This window comes from Chiroxiphia lanceolata, chromosome 2 (assembly GCF_009829145.1).
Source record: "Chiroxiphia lanceolata isolate bChiLan1 chromosome 2, bChiLan1.pri, whole genome shotgun sequence".
Taxonomy (NCBI): Eukaryota; Metazoa; Chordata; class Aves; order Passeriformes; family Pipridae; genus Chiroxiphia; species Chiroxiphia lanceolata.
In genome coordinates, this window is record NC_045638.1 from 76,861,915 (window position 1) to 76,882,622 (window position 20,708).

The following is a 20,708-nucleotide window of genomic DNA, read 5'->3' on the forward strand; positions in this document are numbered from 1 at the left end:
ACTACCTTGCTCATCGACATGGCTGATAACCTTTTCCTGTCAGTGACATAGGCCTTGAAAGCACTCTATGCATTGATATGTTAAAATCTTTTGATACTATGTATTTAAAATATTGGTTTTTTCCCTGGGATGATAGGTGTTGGAAGTGCCTGTTTCCTGAATTATATGTTGAATTAAACCTACAAATGTAGATGTCTGTGCTTGTAGGGAGATCAGAGTTGTAATAAAGTTTACATTATAATATTCTGCCTTGATTTGTCTTAAGCAAATGCTATTTGAAATCAGAAAGACTTTTCAGAGGTGATCTTGTTGTTAACAATAGGTACCAAATGCTGAATAAATTTAAATGTAATGAGATGTATTCTTATGTCTCTGAGGTTTGTATTCTAAAATAATAGTTTATTCTCCTTTATTGCAGCTTCCCAAAATATATTATGATACAACATTCCACAAATATTAACTCTGTCATTTAAAGTTGAAGACGTCAGTGTTGCCATGACAATTTAAAACCAAACTGATACATTTTATACAATCTATAGACTTTTTTTTCCCCACAAATTTTCCAAGCAGATGCACTTTTATTAGCTTATATGGAAGTAACTCCGGCTATGATTGCGTTAGCAAGAAGACAGGAAAAGCAAAAGTTCAATAGTTGCATACAAAATGGCACAAGCAAATAAGCAGAAAAATAACTGTACAAAAAAAGCTGAAAATAGCCAACACTGGAACCATGCACGTGTCTTTTGTTGCCGTGCTAATTGTGTTTAATAGAATTTCCTGTTTTATCCACAAATTTGCAGAAGGGGAAAAAAATTGTACTTGAGGTATTATATAGGTATAATCCCTGATGATTGGGAGTTCTGTCTCTTAGCATTTCCTTTCAGTATCACAATGATATTAAATTCTTAAGTAGGGCTTTTTTTTCCAAAGGGCCACCCAAAGAGCAAGTGAAAGCAGCAGAGGGAGCAATAAGAGATACAACGCCCAGCACACTTCAAATGTAGCGTGTAGGCAGCCAGCAGTGTATAAGACTCCAAGGGTTTTACTGTGGGATAAAAAAAGCAGAATTGGTTTAAAATTAAACTGTGAGATACAGTTCCAGTGGTCTGAATGTATGTTGGCAGAAAAACGAGACTGACCCTGCAGTCTACCATGTACAGATCTGCAAGAGTTACTTTAGGAAGTAGCCCAGTGCCCAGGTGCCTGATGGCTTCACTAACATAACAAATTAAAAAGGACATAAATTATTTTATAAACAGAATGTTATATAATGAAATTATTCATGTAATACAATCATATTGTTTGTGGTAATTATCATGTTAAGGATTTAATCAGCAAATAACAACATTGTAATTTTTCCCTCTCTCAAATCATTCTCCTGTATGCATAGTCAGATGCTAATTTCTTTCTAAAGCCCTATACTGAATGGTTAGTGATCTCTCTCCTTTTTCTTGGGTTTTGGCCACATTTGCACTGTATTTGAGCTGTCCAAATGAGATCCCAGAGGGCTTCTGAGAGAAGTTTGGATGCCTTCCCTGACTGCTGTTTAAATGTTTGTGTATTACAGGCCTTTCTTGGCCAGGGCAAGCAAAACTGTGATGCTGTTCTGTTGATTAAACCAAAAGTGCATCCTGGTTGTGGAAAATGGACCATTCTTTATTGGATGCGGAGGGAATATAGTTACCAAAGATAAGGAAAAGGCTGAGGTACTTAACACCTTCTTTGCTTTAGTTTTCAACAATAAGACAGGTCATCCTCAGGATAACTGGCCTCCTGAGCTGGTAGACAGGGATGGGGAGCAGAATAGCCCCCCTGTAATCCAGGAGGAAGCAGTTAGTAACCTACTGAGCCACTTGGATCTTCACAAGTCTATGAGACCAGATGGAATCCATCCTAGGGTGATGAGGGAGCTGGGGAAGAAGTTTACCAAGCTGCTTTCTATCATTTATCATCAGTCCTGGCTCACTGGGGAGATCCCAGATGACTGGAAATTGGCCAATGTGATGGCCATCCATAAGAAAGGCTGGAAAGAGGATCTGGGAAACTACAGGCCTATCAGCCTGACCTCGGTGCCCAGCAAGGTGATGGAGCAGATCATCTTGAGTGCAATCACACAGCACCTACAGGACAGCCAGCACGGGTTTAGGAGGGGCAGGTCCTGCCTAGCCAACCTGATCTCCTTTTATGACCAGGTGACCCGCCTGGTGGATGAGGGGAAGGCTGTGGATGTGTCTACCTGGACTTCAGCAAAGCCTTTGACACTGTCTCACACAGCATACTCCTGGAAAACCTGGCAGCCCATGGCTTGGACAGGGGCACTCTGTGCTGGGTTAGGAACTGGCTGGAGGGCCGGGCCCAGAGAGTGGTGGTGAACGGTGCTGCATCCAGTTGGCGGCCGGTCACTAGTGGTGACCCCCAGGGATCAGTGTTGGGACCAGTTCTGTTTAGTATCTTTATTGATGATCTGGACGAGGGGATTGGGTCCACCATTAGCAAATTTGCAGATGACACCAAGTTGGAGGTGAGTGTCAATCTGCTGGAGGGTAGGAGGGCTCTGCAGAGGCGCCTGGACAGGCTGGATAAATGGGCTGAATCCAGCGATATGAGGTTCAACAAGACCAAATGCTGGGTCCTGCACTTTGGTCACAACAACCCCCTGCAGTTCTACAGGCTGGGCACAGAGTGGCTGGAGAGCAACCAGGCAGAAAGGGAGCTGGGAGTTTGGATTGACAGGAAGCTGAACATGAGCCAGCAGTTTGCCCAGGTGGCCAAGAAGGCCAATGGCATCCTGGCCTGGATCAGGAACAGTGGGGCCAGCAGGACCAGGGAAGTGATTCTTCCCCTGTACTCAGCACTGGTGAGGCTGCACCATGAGCGTCCACTTCTGGGCCCCTCAGTTTAGGAAGGACATTGAGGTGCTTGAGTGTGTCCAAAGAAAGGCAATGGGGTTGGTGAAGGGACTGGAGCAGAAGTCCTATGAGGAGAGGCTGAGGGAGCTGGGGTTCTTTAGCCTGGAGAAGAGGAGGCTCAGGGGAGACCTCATCACTCTACAACTACCTGAAAGGAGGTTGTAGCCAGGTGGGGAATCGGTCTCTTCTCCCAGGCAAAGTAGGACAAGAAGGCACAGTCTTAAGCTGCATCGGGGAGATTTAGATTAGACATTTTGTTCACAGAAAGAGTGATTTGGCATTGGAATGGGCTGCCCAAGAAAGTGGTGGATTCTTCCACCACTGTTCTCTGTCCCTGGAGGTGTTTAAGAAAAGACTGAACGCAGCCAGTCTCAAGTGCCGTGGTCTAGTTGACAAGGTGGTGTTCGGTCATGGGTTGGACTTATGATCTCAGAGGCGTTTTCCAACCTAGTTGATTCTGTGATTCTGTCAGATGGTAGAAAGGACGCAGTTGCACAATTACGCTGTGAGACGTGGGAGGCAGTGTCATTTTGCCTGGTGCTAAGAGTCCTAAAACTGCCTGTGTGTTAATCAGTGCTTGCCAAAAGAGAAGAGAAAGTTGGAAAACAGAGGGTGTATAGGAAGGAAGAACATGGCAGATAAGCCCTGAACAAAGTAAATGAAATAGGATAAAGAAGACTGGGGACTGTGGAGGTGATCTGTCTAAGCATGTCAGCTTAGCTCAGCTCTCAGCTTTGGCCAGTGTCTGATAGAAAGAAGGACTTCATGTGCATTGCCTTTATAGATATCTGAATTTCCTGTTTTAGGAATTTTAGACAATTCAATGATGTTTTGTAGGACATCCTGACTTTAAACTGATATATCAAAGCAACTTCCTGCTTCTTTCTGATCTCTGTACAGCACCTGACCAGGAAGGACAATACTAAGCAATATAAGCACAGTGAGGGAACTAAATGCACAACTTCATGCACTGACTTTCATGTTTAGCAGGTGTGGTGCTGCATCTGTGATGCAGGAAAGCAGCTTTCCAGCAATTCTAGTACATCAGCATAATTCCTTCTTTGGATGTGTACTGACTCTGTCTTTTGAATGGAAAAAGATATGTGTGAAAGAAATCTGTTTTTAAATTGTTACTTGCTTTCCTAATGGCATTTTGGAGAATGTTTTCTTCTTGTTCTTTCAATTCTCCTTTAACTTTTTTGGAGAGATTTAGTTATAGCCCAGTAATGCAATTGGCAGAACACATTGGGCACCTTATTGTTCAAATTGGAGTATAAATGTTTTAAAAGAGAATTTCCATTTTCTTCCCGAATAACTTTTTTTAAAAGACCAGTATTTAGACTAGCAGTTGAAGAGTACTCTGTAATCTGCCATGGTAGCAACTACATTGTATTTTATTTCACTTTTGACACGGATATTTGGCATTTATAGGACTTGAGAGGTAATCATATTTAAGGAATTCTAGCTTTTAAAAATTTTTTTTTTTTATTGGTACTGACCAGGAATATGTTAGTCATGTTCATTGCTACTTTTGCAGTATTGCAGAGTTAAGTGTTATTAGTGTTTGGTTGGTTGTTTGTTTTTAAGACAGAAAACATTTCTGAATAGATTTTCGCACTTATATATCTTATTTCAGTAGAAGTATGAATTCTTGCTGGATGATATTTTTGCCTGATTTTCATTTTCTGTACTTCCTGAACTGTTTTGAAGTACATTGGAAGGACACTGTGGTAATAGGGAAGTTGCAAAAAAATTGTTATTCCTTTCATGGCTGCTATTAAAAGTGAAAATATATCTTATTTTAACACTCTTTTAAAGTAATCTAAAGCATGTGATAAAACACATCAAGAAATGAGGATTCACAGGAACAGGGTGACCATCTGTAACTTGGTCTCTGTCTCAGAAGTGCAATTTAATGGCACTGTGAATTAATGTGCTAGACTTACGACCTGAATAAAAGTCTTATAAACATCTCTTTAAAGGTATGAAAAAGGGAAAAAAAGTAGCCTGTTGTTTTTACACTTTGTCCTTGTCTGTTTTCATTCACCAAGGGAAGGGGATAGTTCTTGAAGAGCATCCAAGTGGGCCTGAATTATTAATGACTAGGCTTTTTTTATTGCATGAGTAGGTTGAACTTTTTTCTAAGACCCTGCTTACTTCAAGCACTTACTTAATGTCTTTGAAGCTGGGGTGTTGGTTTCTTGAATTGCATTGCATTCTTATTATCTTCTGTTATTCATTAATATTGCAGTAGGATCTATAATTTTGTTCCTGGTAGAGACTCTGTGGTAGAGGTAATCTGAACCTGATCTGTGAATATACCTTCTCTGAATATCCCTTTACTATGTCTTTTCTCCCCAGAATTCTACATTTTGGCCTACCGTGTCTTGTTTTTTTACTTCTCCAAAGTAAACTTAGGTTTATTTTACTTCCTTCCCCAATGTGCTTCATCTAGGTCTGTTGACCAACATATATTACATCTTAAACCAAAAGTGCAGTGTTGTCTGGTTCCATGGCCTCTAGCTGTATGAAGAACACTTCTACACATCTTATTATTTCCAGGAAAAATCCAAAATTTTTTTTAAGACTCTCCACTGATTTGCTCTAGCCTGATACACATACCTTGGGTGGGATCCAGGCTGCGCTAGGAGCTTACACTGAATTTGTTGTGGAGTCACTTGTACCATTTCTTTAGCAATTCTTGGAGCAGAACTACTCATACATAAAAATGCCAAGACTGAAGAACCAGCACCTCCAATATCAAGAAATCTCTATAGCATAGTGTTTTTTTTCTCCCTGTCATTTTGATAAGCAGATGACTGAAACTATCCAAGGTAAAAAATCAAATATGGCATGAAAGTATTGCAGCACTGGGATTTCATTTAAAGTGAAAAATTTAAAATATTCTTCTGAGTGCTCTTTACATTTGCTTTAGCTGTAAGTTTTGACTGTTTAGGGTATTAATGGTACATAATTTTAAAGTTGTGTAGAGTTGGTCAAAGCAGAAAATGGAGAAGTACTTTCCCAAGTAATTTAAAAAGTTAATCTTTGCAGTCAAGATTTGCTAAGTCTTGATTTAGGCAAGATGTCATGGGATTTCTTTGTAATCCCCCAAAATATTTATAAAGCCTAATTTTATATATATATGTGTGTGAGTATTCTGTGAGTTATGAAGCTTAGTGAATCTACTGCCATTTGGGTTTGAGTCCCATTATCCCCATAATTTCCTTTTCATTCATTGTCTCACTTCTTACTATGTCCTCTGTCTCCTTACGTCTCCTTCAGTTCCTCCAGTTTATGTCTACAGACTTCATCCCTTTCAAATATCATTTAGGTGAGAGGTGAGACATATTCAGTACATGTAGGTTTCTACTATTAAGATCCTGTAAGATACCACTTATCCTGAAGACTGTCTTCACATCAAATTTGGTATTTTCAGAGTTTCCTTTGACATGTGGCACATTTAACTAAAATACAGCAATGAATGAGCAAACGCAAAACCTGCAAATCATTCAGCCTTGTTTCTGGTGATGTGCTAGTTGTGTTTGTTATTTGTATTTAGAAACAGGTGCACTCAGAAAAACTTAGTATTGGAGGGAAAGACTGTTTCCTTCACAAAGTGGCTTAGTACTGTTCATTTGATAAGAAAAACTGTTGGCATATTTTCACAGAATGTGAATATGAGTTGCAGAGTCATGGTCTAGTTATTTCACAAAAGATGATTTAATGGTAGTTGTAATAGGAGAGGAGGAGCAGAAAGGAGAGGGGAAAGATATATGATAATATATGATATAAAAAATTTGACACGTATTTAAAGATAGCTGAAGTTATGTAGAAATAATATTGAAATACCTAGCCATTAACTTGAAATGGAATATAGTAATATGCTGTTCTCACTGCTGTCACGCATCTACATTTTAATATCTGTGCTGCTTGAGATTGTGTATGACTGCTCTCAGGAGATGCACCTGATGATTGCATCTACTGCAGATGCTATATGAGGGGAGGAATTGCTGCTGCTTACATCCTTTATGCTTTTCTCAGTAGAAGATACTACAAAGAGCTAAGGTATTTTTTCTCGCCTGTTTATATATATTTGCAATTTTTCTTTGTATTCTTTCAGCTCATGGAAAAAACTGACAGAGACTACTACACTCTGGATGACATGTTTGTTTCCAAAGCAGCCAAAAGAGCACGTAGTGGGGAAGAGGAAGAAATACAAAGAAGAAAAGCAATTCAGGAGCACCAGCAGCTTGCTGCACGCATGGAAAAGTGCCCATATTGTTTTGATAGCAGTGCACTTTCTAAACATCTTATTATTGCAATTGGCACCAAGGTAAGAAAATAGCAATTAACAAAATGTAGAAATAAAAAAGAAATTATGTTAGAGGGCTTAAAATTAAGAATGAAATTGCTTCTATGGAATTATTAGTGGTTCTGTATCTTATTTTCCTTGCCCTTCCAGTTGCTTCCACAAATTTGTCAAGGATGAGGGAGAAAAAGATATAAATCTCTCATGAATTTTACAGCTAATCTTTGATATCAGAACTTGTGGAAGACAGGAGCAATAATGAAAGATCTCAGTGCGGAGATTAGATTGTAGGGGGATTTGTGGAAGACTAAATCACACTTCACTGGAGGAAATTTGAATTGGTCAAGAATTGTATCTTGATATCAAAGAAAATTAAGTGCAGAATTCCATTTTTAAGCTTAAAATCCTTTGAAATAGACAGAAGTTTGGCTTGGAAACCTTCCTGTTTCTGTAAGTGCTTTTAAAAGTTGCATAAATATTTGTATTTATAACATCTGAAATGCCTCAGTATAGCCTTTTCTGTCATTTTTTTTCTCCAAAGTTTCCATTTATTATTGATGTTTTTATTTGATCGGCAACTCTTTATAGGCCAAGGAATTAAATGCACAGATGTGTGTTATGTACATTGTGTTTTTTGTTTTTAATAGAGACTACAAATTCATACAGATCTGTGTGTATATGTGTGTATATAATCTGTGTTTATATATATGTTTATATATCTAATAGGTAGGTAAGTGTAGAGAATGTCCTGGTTTTGCCTGGGATGGTTAGTTTTCTTCCCAATAGCTGGTACAGTGCTGTGGTTTGGATTTAGGATGAGTATAATATTGGTAACACACTAATGTTTTGAGTTGTTGTTAAGTAGTGATCAGGGATTCTTCAGCTTCTCATACTGTCCTGCCAGCGAGAAGGCTGGAAGGGCACAAGAAGTTGAGAGGGGACACAGCTGGGACAGGTGACCAAAACTGACCAAAGGAATATTCTTTATCATATGACACCATGTTCATTGTATACACTAGAGGGAAAGCTGGCCAGGGGCCGCTGCTTGGAAAATGGCTGGGAATCAGTTGGTAGGTGGTGAGCAATTGCACTGTGCATCACTTGCTTTCTAGGTTGTTGTTATTGCTGTTGTTATTTTGATTATGCAATTTCCTGTCCTTTTAAACTGTCTTTATCTCAACCCAAAAATTTAATTTTTTTTTTCTGATTCTCTCCCCTGTCCTACTGGGGGCAGGGAGTGAGCGAACAGTTAGGTGATGCAGCCAGGATAAACCATGACACAGAGTATGCATTTCACATATATATATATATGAAATACTTTATTGAAAATGCAGGCTGATATTTATCTATATTAAAAAATATTGGAATTGCCTAAACAGTGTGCTTTCATAATAGTTATGATACCACTTGGTTTATAAAGCTGATATTACTGCCTTGTTGGTGGAACTACTGTTTGGATAATACTAATTCATTTGAGCTACTGGTGGATAATGGGATCTTTCAAAAAACACTAGAATTACTAATACCTTGCTGTGATTAGTAGATAATGGCTTCTATTGGTTTGAATTTAGCAAATGATGAATTTCTTAGCTTCAGCAATGGAAGGTTTTTAACACTTGAAAAATGGGCACCTCAGTTTTTCTTTGCTTTTCGTAGGTGTACTTGTCTCTACCAAGCAACCAGTCCCTTACTGAAGGTCACTGCCTGATAGCCCCTCTACAGCACCATACTGCAGCCACTCTTTTGGATGAAGACATCTGGGAAGAAATCCAGGTCAGCTGAGAAACTGTCTCCTGTCTTCTGACAGTTCTATAAAACAATTTTTTTTTTAAATAATAATATACTTGTCATAAGTACCTATTTTCATAATTTGCAGTCTGGCAGCTGTTCTCTGATTCCACTAAGGGGCAGAACGTTCTCACATTATGGATGAAAATTAGTAGTCAAATATTAAAAGAGAAGCAGGGTAAATACCGAAGAAAATTTCCGATTCATAAGCTCTAGAAGAAGTTTCTTGGAATGTTGCAAAACATGCATTGTTGGAGGTCTTTGAAAAGGAACATCTTTTGGGGATGAATTAGGTACAGCTCATTCCTTACAGAAAGTGGAATAACTGCCTTCACAGGATTTTCTTGGGAGTGCCAAGTAAAAGCAAGGATTGTCAGAGCAGGCAGATCACTTAAAATTAAATACAAGCTGAAAATATATTGTTTATATATCCTCAGTTTTTTAAGCTAATGTGGGGTTTGGGTGGGTATCAATTGAGAGAGAATGGTCTTACTCTTAAAATCAGTGTCATTATCCAGTTTTCTACCTTCCTTGAAAAGAATTATTAGAATAAAGTGACAAGCATGATGGCCTGTGCTTTCCAATTGTCTTATGAAGACATTTTGAAGATTTGGAGTTCTGTTTTCTTTGGAGATGGAAAATAAAGGAAGGGATATAACAAGCTTCTGCCTAAGAGATTCACTGTGGTTGTCAATCCCCCACTGCCTGCCATCAGGATTATTACAAGGGGAAAACAACTTGCAACCTCTTATATTGAAATACTGGAGACTATTTCAGACTAGAGAATAGCTTCATTGTTACAGTTGCTGAGATTTAAAACTGACATGATTCATAAGTTTGAAATATTTTAAGTAATGTTGTTCTTACCTCAAGCCTGGCAGATAGATTCTCTTACTTTCCAAATTTGCTTCCCACATTGATTCTCATGGCTGATTGTAATTTTTATACAGTTTTTCCTAGTAAATTATGCTCCCCTTCAACCCCCTCTTCAACCCAGAGGTAGGAAAAGGAGTTCTGTTGTGTATGACAGAAAGGCCTAAGAAAGTTGGATAAGAAGCAAATAAATGCAAAAAAAAGGATCAGGAAGAACAAAAGAGCATGGGGGAAAGTGATAAATATGTTTATCCTAGAACTTCTCTTTATCCTAACCTCTTAACTAAATAATTATAATTTTTCTAAATTTGTATGAGAAGGAAAATAGGATAAAGGAAAGATAAGCAAATGCAGTTCCTGTATTTAACACTAGACTTTTACTTGCTAGAAAAGGCAACTAGTTGCTAAATCATTATCCTTTGACCCTGTGAACGTATTCATAAACAGCTTAAACATTTCTTTGCAATAAAGTACTTTGGAAGGTGATGGACACAGATGAATTATTTTTTTTCCCCAGCTTCTATGTAATTCAGTAGGAGGAGTCTGGAAGTCTTTAGCAAAAGTATGAGCAGACAGTCAGTGACTAAATTTTCTGATGCCAAAGATGTATTTCATATTGCTGTTGAAGGGAAAAAATTATCACACTTCAAATATTCAAAAAATGTTGGATGGAGCACATGTTTTAGCTAACTATTTTTGCTGAGATTTTTTTTAAGATATGTTGGAGTAAAGGAAAAAAGGGTTCCTTTTACAGTGTATGCCTTCAAGCACTTGAGTTTAACATATTGTATAGTTTAGACTGATGTACTCACTTGCAAAGTAAATATGCATGTAATACTTTTAATATGAAAAGATATAAATCTTTACACGTTCTGTATTGACTGAACTGTTGCATGTATTAATGGCATGTGCATCCGAGCATAAGCCAAACCTTCTTATTTGCCCTTATGAATGGTTTTCTCCTTTCCAGTGCAAATTATCCTTGGTGGTTTGACCTGCTCAGAATTTAGAGGAAAAAGGCATTTAAAAACAAGACAATGCAATTGGGGAAATATTAGCTAACATCTGCTGATACTCTAGGCTTTTGGTGGATTTGTATTTCAGTTGATATTGCAGGGTAGCAACAGTAAGTGATAGTCTTTCCCAACCTTTGGTTTAGTGTTTCCCTTACCTCACCACAGTTGCTTGTCTCACTGTATTTCAGAAGATCTGGGGGTCGGAGTGAAGAGGAGAAGGCCACAAGCTATTAATTCAGAGTAGCCTGTTGCTCTGTGCTGTAAAGTTCCCTATCAGCCATGGAACACTGGGCAGTATTTTCTAACTCTGTTTCGTCAGCTGTGTGAGGGGAATGATGGTAGTGTTTTCCTGTCACAGTATGGAGCAGTTCATTAGTGAGGAAAGATTCAAGACAGTAGGCCTGCTTTGAAGTGCTTAAATACCTAGTTAAGATATGTATTTGACCAAATTTCTTAGCCTTTTAGTTTGATCCATACTGTGCAAGATGGCAAGGGAGCAGGGAGAAGAGAGCTCAGTTTCTAGACCTGTTTCATTGAAAACCTGATAGTGATTTGTTTTCCCTCTGTTTTACTTCAGTACATGCTGATGTTGGTGAATATATGTTTTTGCTTATGCTAGTTTGATTCATCAGCTCTCCATTTACATTAGGATAGAGATGGGATTAACCTTTAGATGGGATTAACCTTTTAATGGTGTTGTTAGTATTTCTGAGCATTGTTAATTGAAAAAGAAAACAATGCAAAAAGGACAACCTATGAATTATGTGAGTCGTAGACCTATCGTACCTCTGGTCTACGAGGCTCCTACAGTTTCTGTGGTTTCTTGGCTTAAACTGTGGAAATGGTATAAGGGAACATGTATAATAAAAAAATCTTCATCTTTAAAAGTAGTTTTCAAGATCTTGAGAAACTTTCAGAAACATTCACCCTGTCAGAAAGTCAGATCTTTTGTGCATTTGAAAATAAGTCTAAATGACTCTCAGAAATCATCATTTGTGCTTTACAGTTTAGTTCAGCATCTACACTGTAAACTACAGAATGATGCTCTTGCATATCCTTGGATGCAAATACCAACTGTCAAGAGTCTTGGAGCAGCAAAAGCGAGTTGCTCTTCAGGAAGGCAAGTCAGGGTGGATGACGGGCAAAGCAGGTGGGGAGGTCATCTCACTGACAAGGCACAGTCTCATGGTACCCAGGCCAAGAGAAGAGACCAGTTCCCATGATGGTAGACAGGGTCACACATGGCCCGGGAGTGGCCAGACAAGTCTGCAGTGATGACTTAAGTTGAAGGGGAAGTCAGGGCGAAGAACTGCCAGGTATCTGGCTGGGCACAGGTATCCCTGAAACTTAGGCAAGGAACAAAAATGAGGGCCTGAACTTAACTGCAGCTCCTGAATGACAGAGGCCAGGCCTACACTTCTCACCACATGCTAACATGCCAGCTGTATTAAGTATTGCCTTTGTTTTACTTACATATAGTGAAGATGGTGATTACAGCCATGACTTTCTTTCGAGGCAGTGTTAATGTTTTACTTGAAGATCAAGCATGCCTAGTGAAAATATCTTCCTTTTTTTTTGTTTTATATTAAACTCTGTAATTGGAAAGAGTAGTGAAAGGATAACGGTAACTATAGTCAGTACAAGCCAAGACATCACCTTAGAAATCACAAGCTTTGGACCTACTTTTAAAGCTATGTTGTTTTATGGAGTGCTACACTTATGAAGGTTAACATAGTTTTAATTTATATTTTTGCCATAGGAAATATAGTTCATATTAAATTACTGAATAATACAGAATTTTCCTTGTATGATTGTTACAGTTTTCCATTTTATTGTGAGTTTATTACAAATATAATACATTAGTTAAATAATATAATGTGTCTGAAAGCTTTGAAAAGTTAACTTAAATTGCACATTTTTTTTCTTTAAACAGATGTTCCGAAATGCATTGGTGAAAATGTTTGAAGCTAAAGACTTGGACTGTGTATTCCTAGAAACAAACATGAGTATGAAGAAACGGTATCATATGGTATATGAATGCATTCCTCTTCCAAAAGAAGTAGGAGATATGGCTCCAATCTACTTTAAGGTACACAAAAATGTTTTTTTCTTAAGTATCGTAACTCACCTATTTCTGGAAAACATTTTTATATTCCAGTGCTATTTTTGAAAAGATGTGTTCTTTGACCCTACTTCTTGATCCATTCTTTGATCATATTCCTTGATCTTAAAACAAGACCTGTGAGGTAATTCAGTTTTTCAAGTAGTCAGTGGAAGATCTGTATGTGACTGAGCACTTGTCGCAAGTCTGACTGCACTGACAAATACTGGAAGGAGGTGAGAAAATTGTAGTCTCTTGAATTGCTTTAAGGATGGCAATACTTCTCACTTAAGTCCTGTGGTATAAACTTAAAACACCATATATGTGCCTTGGCAAGCATAAAATGGGAAAATAACGTCAACTGTTTTAAGAAATACCAATGTATATATTGTTTCATCCCCATTTTATTTCAGTAAGTCCAAATTTTACACATGTCTTAGGTCTCTGATGAACGTTAAGACAGCATGATAGATACTTCTATCGCCAGCTTTTCTGGTTTCTTTCCCCTGACCCTGTAAGGAAAGGTACATTGAAGCTTTTGTCTGGAATTGAGGCCTTTCAGCAACTGGATCATGATTCACCCTTTATCAGTAATTTTTTTATTTGTTCTTTGAAATATTAGTTTTGCTTTCTGGAAATAATGTGATTGGTTTTTGATGAAGTGGAGCAGCAGTATGATGATCAACAATGCAGTAACTTTTATAACATCTGAAACTTTCCACCTGTTAGATATGACTACTATGCTTCAGGTTCTTGTAAAACTCGTGTTTTGTCTGAATACTCAAGGAAGGAGGGAGAACAAGATTTAATGCAATGTTGTTTGCCTAAAACTTGTCTTTCAGAAGTTTCTACCATGAAAGTACACAGCAAATGAAATTGAAAAGACACCTACACTACACAATACCCAGTTCTGTACTATGGAGAATACAGAGTCAGCTTTAAAGGTTTTTAAGGGCAGTCAACCTTCTAAGCTGGATTCTCCTCTTAGTGTTTAAAAAAAACCAAACAGGTTAATATAGTGTAATGAATTCATAAGAGGGTTTGTATGGGATGAGTAAAAAGAGAATGTGACTTTGTAGTTGAAACTTGTTAGAGATGATTTGTGTAAAGCAAAAGTTAAATCTCAAAAAAAAAACCAGAGGAAGTGAATAGAGTGAGTCTGAAGACACATGATGTCTTTGTAAAGTAAGTATGTTGTGGAAATCAGAAAAGTTACCAAAAATAAAGTTACTTTTTTAAGAAGTAATTGTTACTTGCTGTACAATGTACTTCACTACAGTTAGTTCTTTGCTTGCTGCATGTAGGACTATTTTCACATTTAGATAAAATGATTTTACAGAAAGCTATAATGGAGTCTGATGAAGAGTGGTCTATGAACAAGAAGCTAATTGATCTTTCTTCAAAAGACATTCGGAAATCTGTAAGTAATGAAATGTATTAAACACTGAATTTCTCAGCAAATTCTTCTAATTTTTTTTCATTACTAACTGTTTCAAAGAGAGAAGAAAGGGAACACAATTGGATTAGTGCATGAGAAGATGGCATAGGTATGGTGAGAATTAACAGGCTGACTGAACTCCTAACTGACATTAGGGAAAAGATTCTCATTTATTTCAACAGTTGGTGGACTGAGCTGCAAGCCTTTGTTGAGAACAAAGCTGACACTTTGAGGACATGTACCAGTATGTTTCTAGATTAAGAATTAAGGTAGATCAAAGATTTGCAAATTACTTTCCTGGAGAAATTATGATATTTCTTTTTCATTGCCCTACAACAGCCATTTGCGTTGCTACGTTTGTGAAGTGAAAATATAAATAGCATTATGATTCTTTCTTTCTAAAAGAAGGGAACAGTGCTCTTTCTATCTCCTGGATACTGAGCTGAAACCTCTTTGTATAAAGAAATCTTAAAGGAGCAATGCTGGATCTGTTAGGTTCAAAGATTGTTCCATCTTTTTAGTATTGAAGTGGAAGATGTGTGTTATATAGACTTTACCACTAGTAGTTTACTACTATGTAGTAATAACACTCGATTTTTAATAGTGTCTTTTGGTAAATATAGCACCTTTTCACTAAAAGAAGATCATAGTTTAGGAGAAAGAGGAGATGAGTTTTAACAACAAGACATGAAGCCACATACTACAAAAAGGGAGATGGAGTGCAGAAGAGCAAGGGATGCAATTAATTTGCAGCAAGGGTTTAGGAAAGACTATAAACTTAAGGTGGATGTAAACAGAAGACAAAATAAGTATGTTTGGGATATCTTCTGCTCATTGTTGTTTCAGAACAGGAAAAACCAACATCTATCACCAAAAAGTGAAGTATAATTTTCTTGACACATTGTAAGGCATTAGGACACCAGAGTTCTCGAAGAATCTTTCTAGCCATACATTTTTGTGACTATTACATGCTCATTTGAAGGTAGGCCAGTTTTCAGATTAAGTCAGGACAGTTCTTTAAATTAATACAATGTGTCTGAGTGTAAATTATTACACAGTTGTGAGATTTTAATATTATTTTAGGGTAATGGAAATTCAGAAAGATCGGAGAGTATAGCTTAGAGACAGAGCTGAGGTTTGGGAACTTGTAGAGTCGTATTGAGAGAGAGTGGTACCTGGAAGGAGGGTCAGACGCAGCTGAGACATCACCTAATGGGTGGATTGTGTGCCAAACCTGTGTCCAGAGGTAGAGCTGGAGCATCCAGCCCTTGCACAGCATCGAGGCTTTCTCTGCTTCTCCTTCTGCTCCTTGCAGCAAGGGTGCTGAGGGTAGCAGTGGGCTGGGAGGGTACACAACCAGGAGAGTTGACCCAGCAGTCAGCACTGTTCAGCAATAGCCAAAACACTGGCATGCTGTCAACACTGGTTTAGGCACCAGTCTGAAACTCAGCACTATATGGGCTGCTGTGATGCAAATTCACTCCATTCCAGTCAGACCTGATGCTTTGCTAGACACAAATAAGATAAAGCTGACCTTTTTCTTAAGGTGTCACCTGCCAACCCATTTTTCCTTATTTGATAATTTTTTTTAGTCCATTTAAAATGTTTTATGTTTCTTGCTATGCTACGTTGCTCCTCTGTATTAAATCTTAATTATTTTTAGAGTCAATTTTTAAGCAATCTATGGAACATACCTCATGAAAATTGTGTAGCTATTTGGATTGTAGCAGAGAAAATGCTTATGAATTGGAGGCTTTGTAAATCTTATCAGTACAGGAACATCCTCAACAATTAAAAGAGTGGAAAATAAGTTATTGCAGTGAAACAGCAAAAATTACTTGCAATACTGTAGCAATAAATGGATCCACTTCTCTCTGTCAGGCTGAAAGGTCTATGTTGTGGCAGGATATCCAGCTTCTTCTCTGTAGTCTGACTGAATTACTAACTTACCTAATTTGGCAAGTTACTGATAGCTTCCAGTCATGTAGAGGGGGTTTCTTGTAATGTATTTTCCCTAAAGGTGTTTCCCCTTCTCCCTGAGTGTCAGTGTTTTCACTGTAAATATTTACTGTTACCACTCAGCACCTTACCTTTGATAAATGCAACTTGCTAGTGGTTGTGTTAAAGTTTCTGCTAAACCCATGTAGTTCAGAGATGTGGAGTCAGGAAGGCATTTGCTCAGTGTGCCCACTGCTGCCTGGTCCATCCCCAGTGTCTTACCTGGTGCAGCACAGTGGCCTCGGGAGGTTCTGCCACCCAGTAGTCATCTCTTCTGTGTCATTTTGTCTAGTTACTGTGTGTTCTTCTTTCCCCTTACCTGTTTGCTTTACTGTTTCTCTCTTGCATTTTTATGCTGCATGTAGTTGGTTTGAGAGGTGGTTTAAAATAAAATGTTATAATATCAACTGCAAAACCATGTTGAAATTCATTCAGTTGTGGGGAGGTTGACTAAATGCCAACACTTTGTTAAACATCTGAAAATGTGGTTTTGCACATACAGGTTCCTAAAGGATTACCATACTTTTCTGTGGACTTTGGCCTTCAAGGAGGATTTGCTCACGTGATTGAAGATCAACACAATTTCCCTCATTACTTTGGGAAGGTATTGTTACGTAAAAGATTAATTTACCAATTATACCTTGTTTTGGAAAATTTAAGTAATTAAAACCGATGCTGTCAGAACAGTTATTTTGATATACCCTATCTCAGTTTATTGTCTGTCTTTTCTTGATGTGTCATTGTAACTTGGCTTGTTGAATAAAGGATCAGTTGATTTTTTCATTAGCTGATACTCAGATTGTGGTTCTAGATTTGTTTCTTTTGAATTAGTAGGAAGTGTTGCTATTTGACATTATAGATATTTAATCTTACAGGTGGAAAATACTTGCATCTATTTAAGAGTTTTCATGGCCATAGTATTGACATATAGGTGCACTGATTCCTACTTGTATAAATTAGGGTGCATACACATACAGATTCACAGACAACTCCCATGAAAATCCTCATGTGGTTAGATTACTCCCCATGGTGTAATAAGTGTACTGTTTATACAGGACGAGCTGTAATATGGGAAGAGTCAGTGTGACAAAAACACTAAGAGTGACTGGGGAGAAATATAACAACAGAAACAGCAAAGTGGGCAGCTTTCTTTTTCTGAACTTACCTTAGTCACAAAGGTACTGATACATTAACAATCTTGCAATGTTAGGATGTTTAAGCAGTACGTCGGTATGCTGTGCTTAAAAGAATTTTGCTGAGGCAACCATCTAACAGCTGCAGTTCTATTTTTTAAATTGTCTTATTTTTTAAATTGGCATATTTTTCAGAATTTCAAGTTTTAATTAGCACTTCGAGAAAACTGACAATCTTTTACTTTGAAAATACATATTTCTTTATTTTATTGTAAAATAGCGTTAATTAATATGGTAATTTTGCATTTACCATTATCTGTCTTTCTTCTACTTGCAAAGGAAATTATTGGTGGCATGCTGGACTTGGAACCGCGGCTCTGGAGAAAAGGAATCAGACAGAACTTTGAAGAACAGAGGAAGAAGGTGTTGCAGTTCGCACAGTGGTGGAAACCATATGACTTTACCAAAAAGAAAGAATGAGAACAACCCTGCAGTCAAGAACTATATAAGCCATAAATGACCTTAATGGATACTTCGTATGTTAAGAATAACACCAATGTGTTATGTATTGCTAATGGATTTTAAAACATAGGATAATGTTTAACTGCTGATTGTCTGTTTGTGGTTTGGGCACTGTGAATCACATGAACCTGAAAGCCTGACAAACCAGAATTGTACAGTGGGTTTAGTTTTTCCTTTTTCAGCTGAGACAAAAGAATAATATCCATGTGGCCATTGGAGTTCTTAAAAATGTAACTTTTACTTTTGGAGTTTTTACAATCTTTGAGACAACTGATATTTTTTTATATTGTATTTAGCCAGTGCTGAATTATCATGGTGACCTTCTGTAGAAAATGGTGTACATTTTAAGAACATTTTGATTAAAACAAATACGTTGTTGTGGAAGAAAACTGTACAGAAAATGATTTTCTGATTCTGAGTCCTTGTGGTCTTTAAGTTGCAGTCATTGCAGTAACATAAACATTCACAAAGGATGTGATTGATAAACCTGCTGCTGCCTCTCTGCACAAGAATTATGGCAATTTTTTGTACGTTCTTTCAAACACAAAGGATGATGAGACAGTCCATAGCTGGTGCTAAATGACAACTTTAATGGTAACAGTTACTTTTGATAACAATTAAAAAAACCAAAAAACAAATGAGAAGGGTGGAAGAATCTTAAGGGAAAACACTCTGCACTGACCAGCAAAGAAAACCATCATAGGGGTCATCCCAGGTGACTCTTCTCTCCCTAGGCATCCCATCTAGTGCTACAGATGGTTTGCAATAGTAGTTTACCATAGTAGTTTTCATCAGGACCTGCTCAAACTCCCTGCTGGTTTTCCTGCTTGTGATGCTGTTAGTGCTGATTGGAACACACTCTGATGAGAGGCAAGAGTTGCACTTTAATTGATTGTTAAGCATGGATGTCACTAGGAAATGCCTGTCTACTAGTTAAAGGACCACTGTCCACCGTTTTATTTGCTGGGTTTTGTTTTTTCTTTTGTGTAAATGTTATGAAATGGGGTAGGGAAGTGTGAGGGGGAAAAAGAATGATTCTTGCATGACTGTCCACCATTTTCCATGGGAACCCTGACATAGCACACTTGGGCTTTGCAGGTGCAGAGTTGGGAGAACAAGGAGAACAGGAGACAAGGACAGAAGGTCATAGATAGAAACATTGCTACGGCGTCCTCCCAGTGCACCAGGGAAAGGGTGCAGACTTGTGAACAAGAGGCTGCAGTGCTATGGGGAAAGGCTTCAACCAGCAGATGGAAGGCCCTTGGCATAGGAGAGCTTAAAGCATTGTGCAAGTGTCTCAACATGCTTCCTATTCTTTTCCTACTGAACTATTGCTCTCTACAGTGAGATTGTGAGCTGCTCAGATTAATAAATGAATCACTAAATGTTAAAGGGTTGAATAAGTGTTCATTTCTAGTGGTGGTCTTTTGCAGCTTTCCTGAAGAGCTTGTACTTGCCCTGTTCCCTCACCTGCCACTGCATTTTGGCAAGTAAGTCTGGTAGAGATAGAAATCTGCTGTGTTGTGAATTATTTTCTGGAGGATCTTTGTAAATTGGTGTCAACTGCAAGAAAAATAACTTAAAAATAAGCTTTCATGATAATTTTAGTGATTTAATGTTTATTTATATTGTGTCCACCAGGAACCCATGGACAAAAGGGACAGTTCTAACTGTTCTCCAGTAAGTTTTGATATTCCTTAGGCTACTGGGGAGATTGCATAGTAAATAGGATGTGAAATAGCAGCTGCTGATAGTTGCTTAGAATGTGATAATACTGAACCAGTTTTTGGCATGACTTAGGCATGACTAAAAATAGTTTTCTCTGAAAGTGTATATTGTCTTCAGTCTCATCTTCCCCCCAGGAGGATAGCTGGAAAAAGCAGAGGTGACTGTTTTTAAGGCCACAGAAAAGTCTTTATCCAATGCTATGCTGGAAATGCATTTTTTCTAACTGATATCACTTCTCTGAGAATTTGTGTTTCTCAAGAGAAGCACTGTGTTTCACAAAGGATATCTAACTTGTACGTAGGAAAGTCCTCTGACTCATAGTCTGTGCATATTATTCTGGTTTCAGCAAAACTACGGGTTTTCTTTGGACAGAAAGGACTCTGAAATACAGAATAAGGGTTAACTGAAGCTAGTGATATGGGAAAATGTTTTTTACCCTATTAGAAGTTTTCAGAATGAGAGAATGTGCTTACCACATATGCTGAGAATAGTATCTTCTTGTAATTGGTCACAGACCAGACATGCATATTTTTAGGGTAAGCTGTTCCTCTTCATAATTATCTCTAAATATTCATGAGGCCATGACAGTGAACACAGCTTGTTAGGGCATTTGTGGAAGGCCTGGTATGCTTAGACTTCAGTTCTTACTCTTATAAATATTAAAATATTTTAAATAAATCTCCTTCATCCAGAAGAACACCCACTACCTAAATTCTTTGGCACTAAGAGGTGGAAAATGTAAATTCAGGTGTCTTCAGGGAGAACAGGGATTGGAAGCTGGATTTCTTACATTGTTGTAAACATACATTCATGTACTCTTCTGTGTAATCAGGGAGGAAAAGGATCTTCTCCGTTCAAGCAAATCTTTGGGTGTGATTTAACAGGTGTTA

General features: G+C 37.9%; 1 protein-coding gene across 1 annotated transcript in view; it reads left to right on the top strand.

Annotated features, from left to right (window-relative positions):
- Window positions 1-18,576, top strand: part of CWF19L2 (CWF19 like cell cycle control factor 2) — a 69,020-nt gene extending 50,444 nt beyond the window's left edge. The window contains exons 13-18 of the mRNA XM_032680223.1: window positions 7,033-7,245; window positions 8,878-8,994; window positions 12,832-12,987; window positions 14,339-14,419; window positions 16,938-17,039; window positions 17,908-18,576. Coding sequence (XP_032536114.1) covers window positions 7,033-7,245; window positions 8,878-8,994; window positions 12,832-12,987; window positions 14,339-14,419; window positions 16,938-17,039; window positions 17,908-18,048 — 810 coding nt within the window. The 3' untranslated portion in view covers window positions 18,049-18,576. The remainder of the gene's footprint in view (window positions 1-7,032; window positions 7,246-8,877; window positions 8,995-12,831; window positions 12,988-14,338; window positions 14,420-16,937; window positions 17,040-17,907) is intronic.
- Window positions 18,577-20,708: the final 2,132 nt, after the last annotated feature.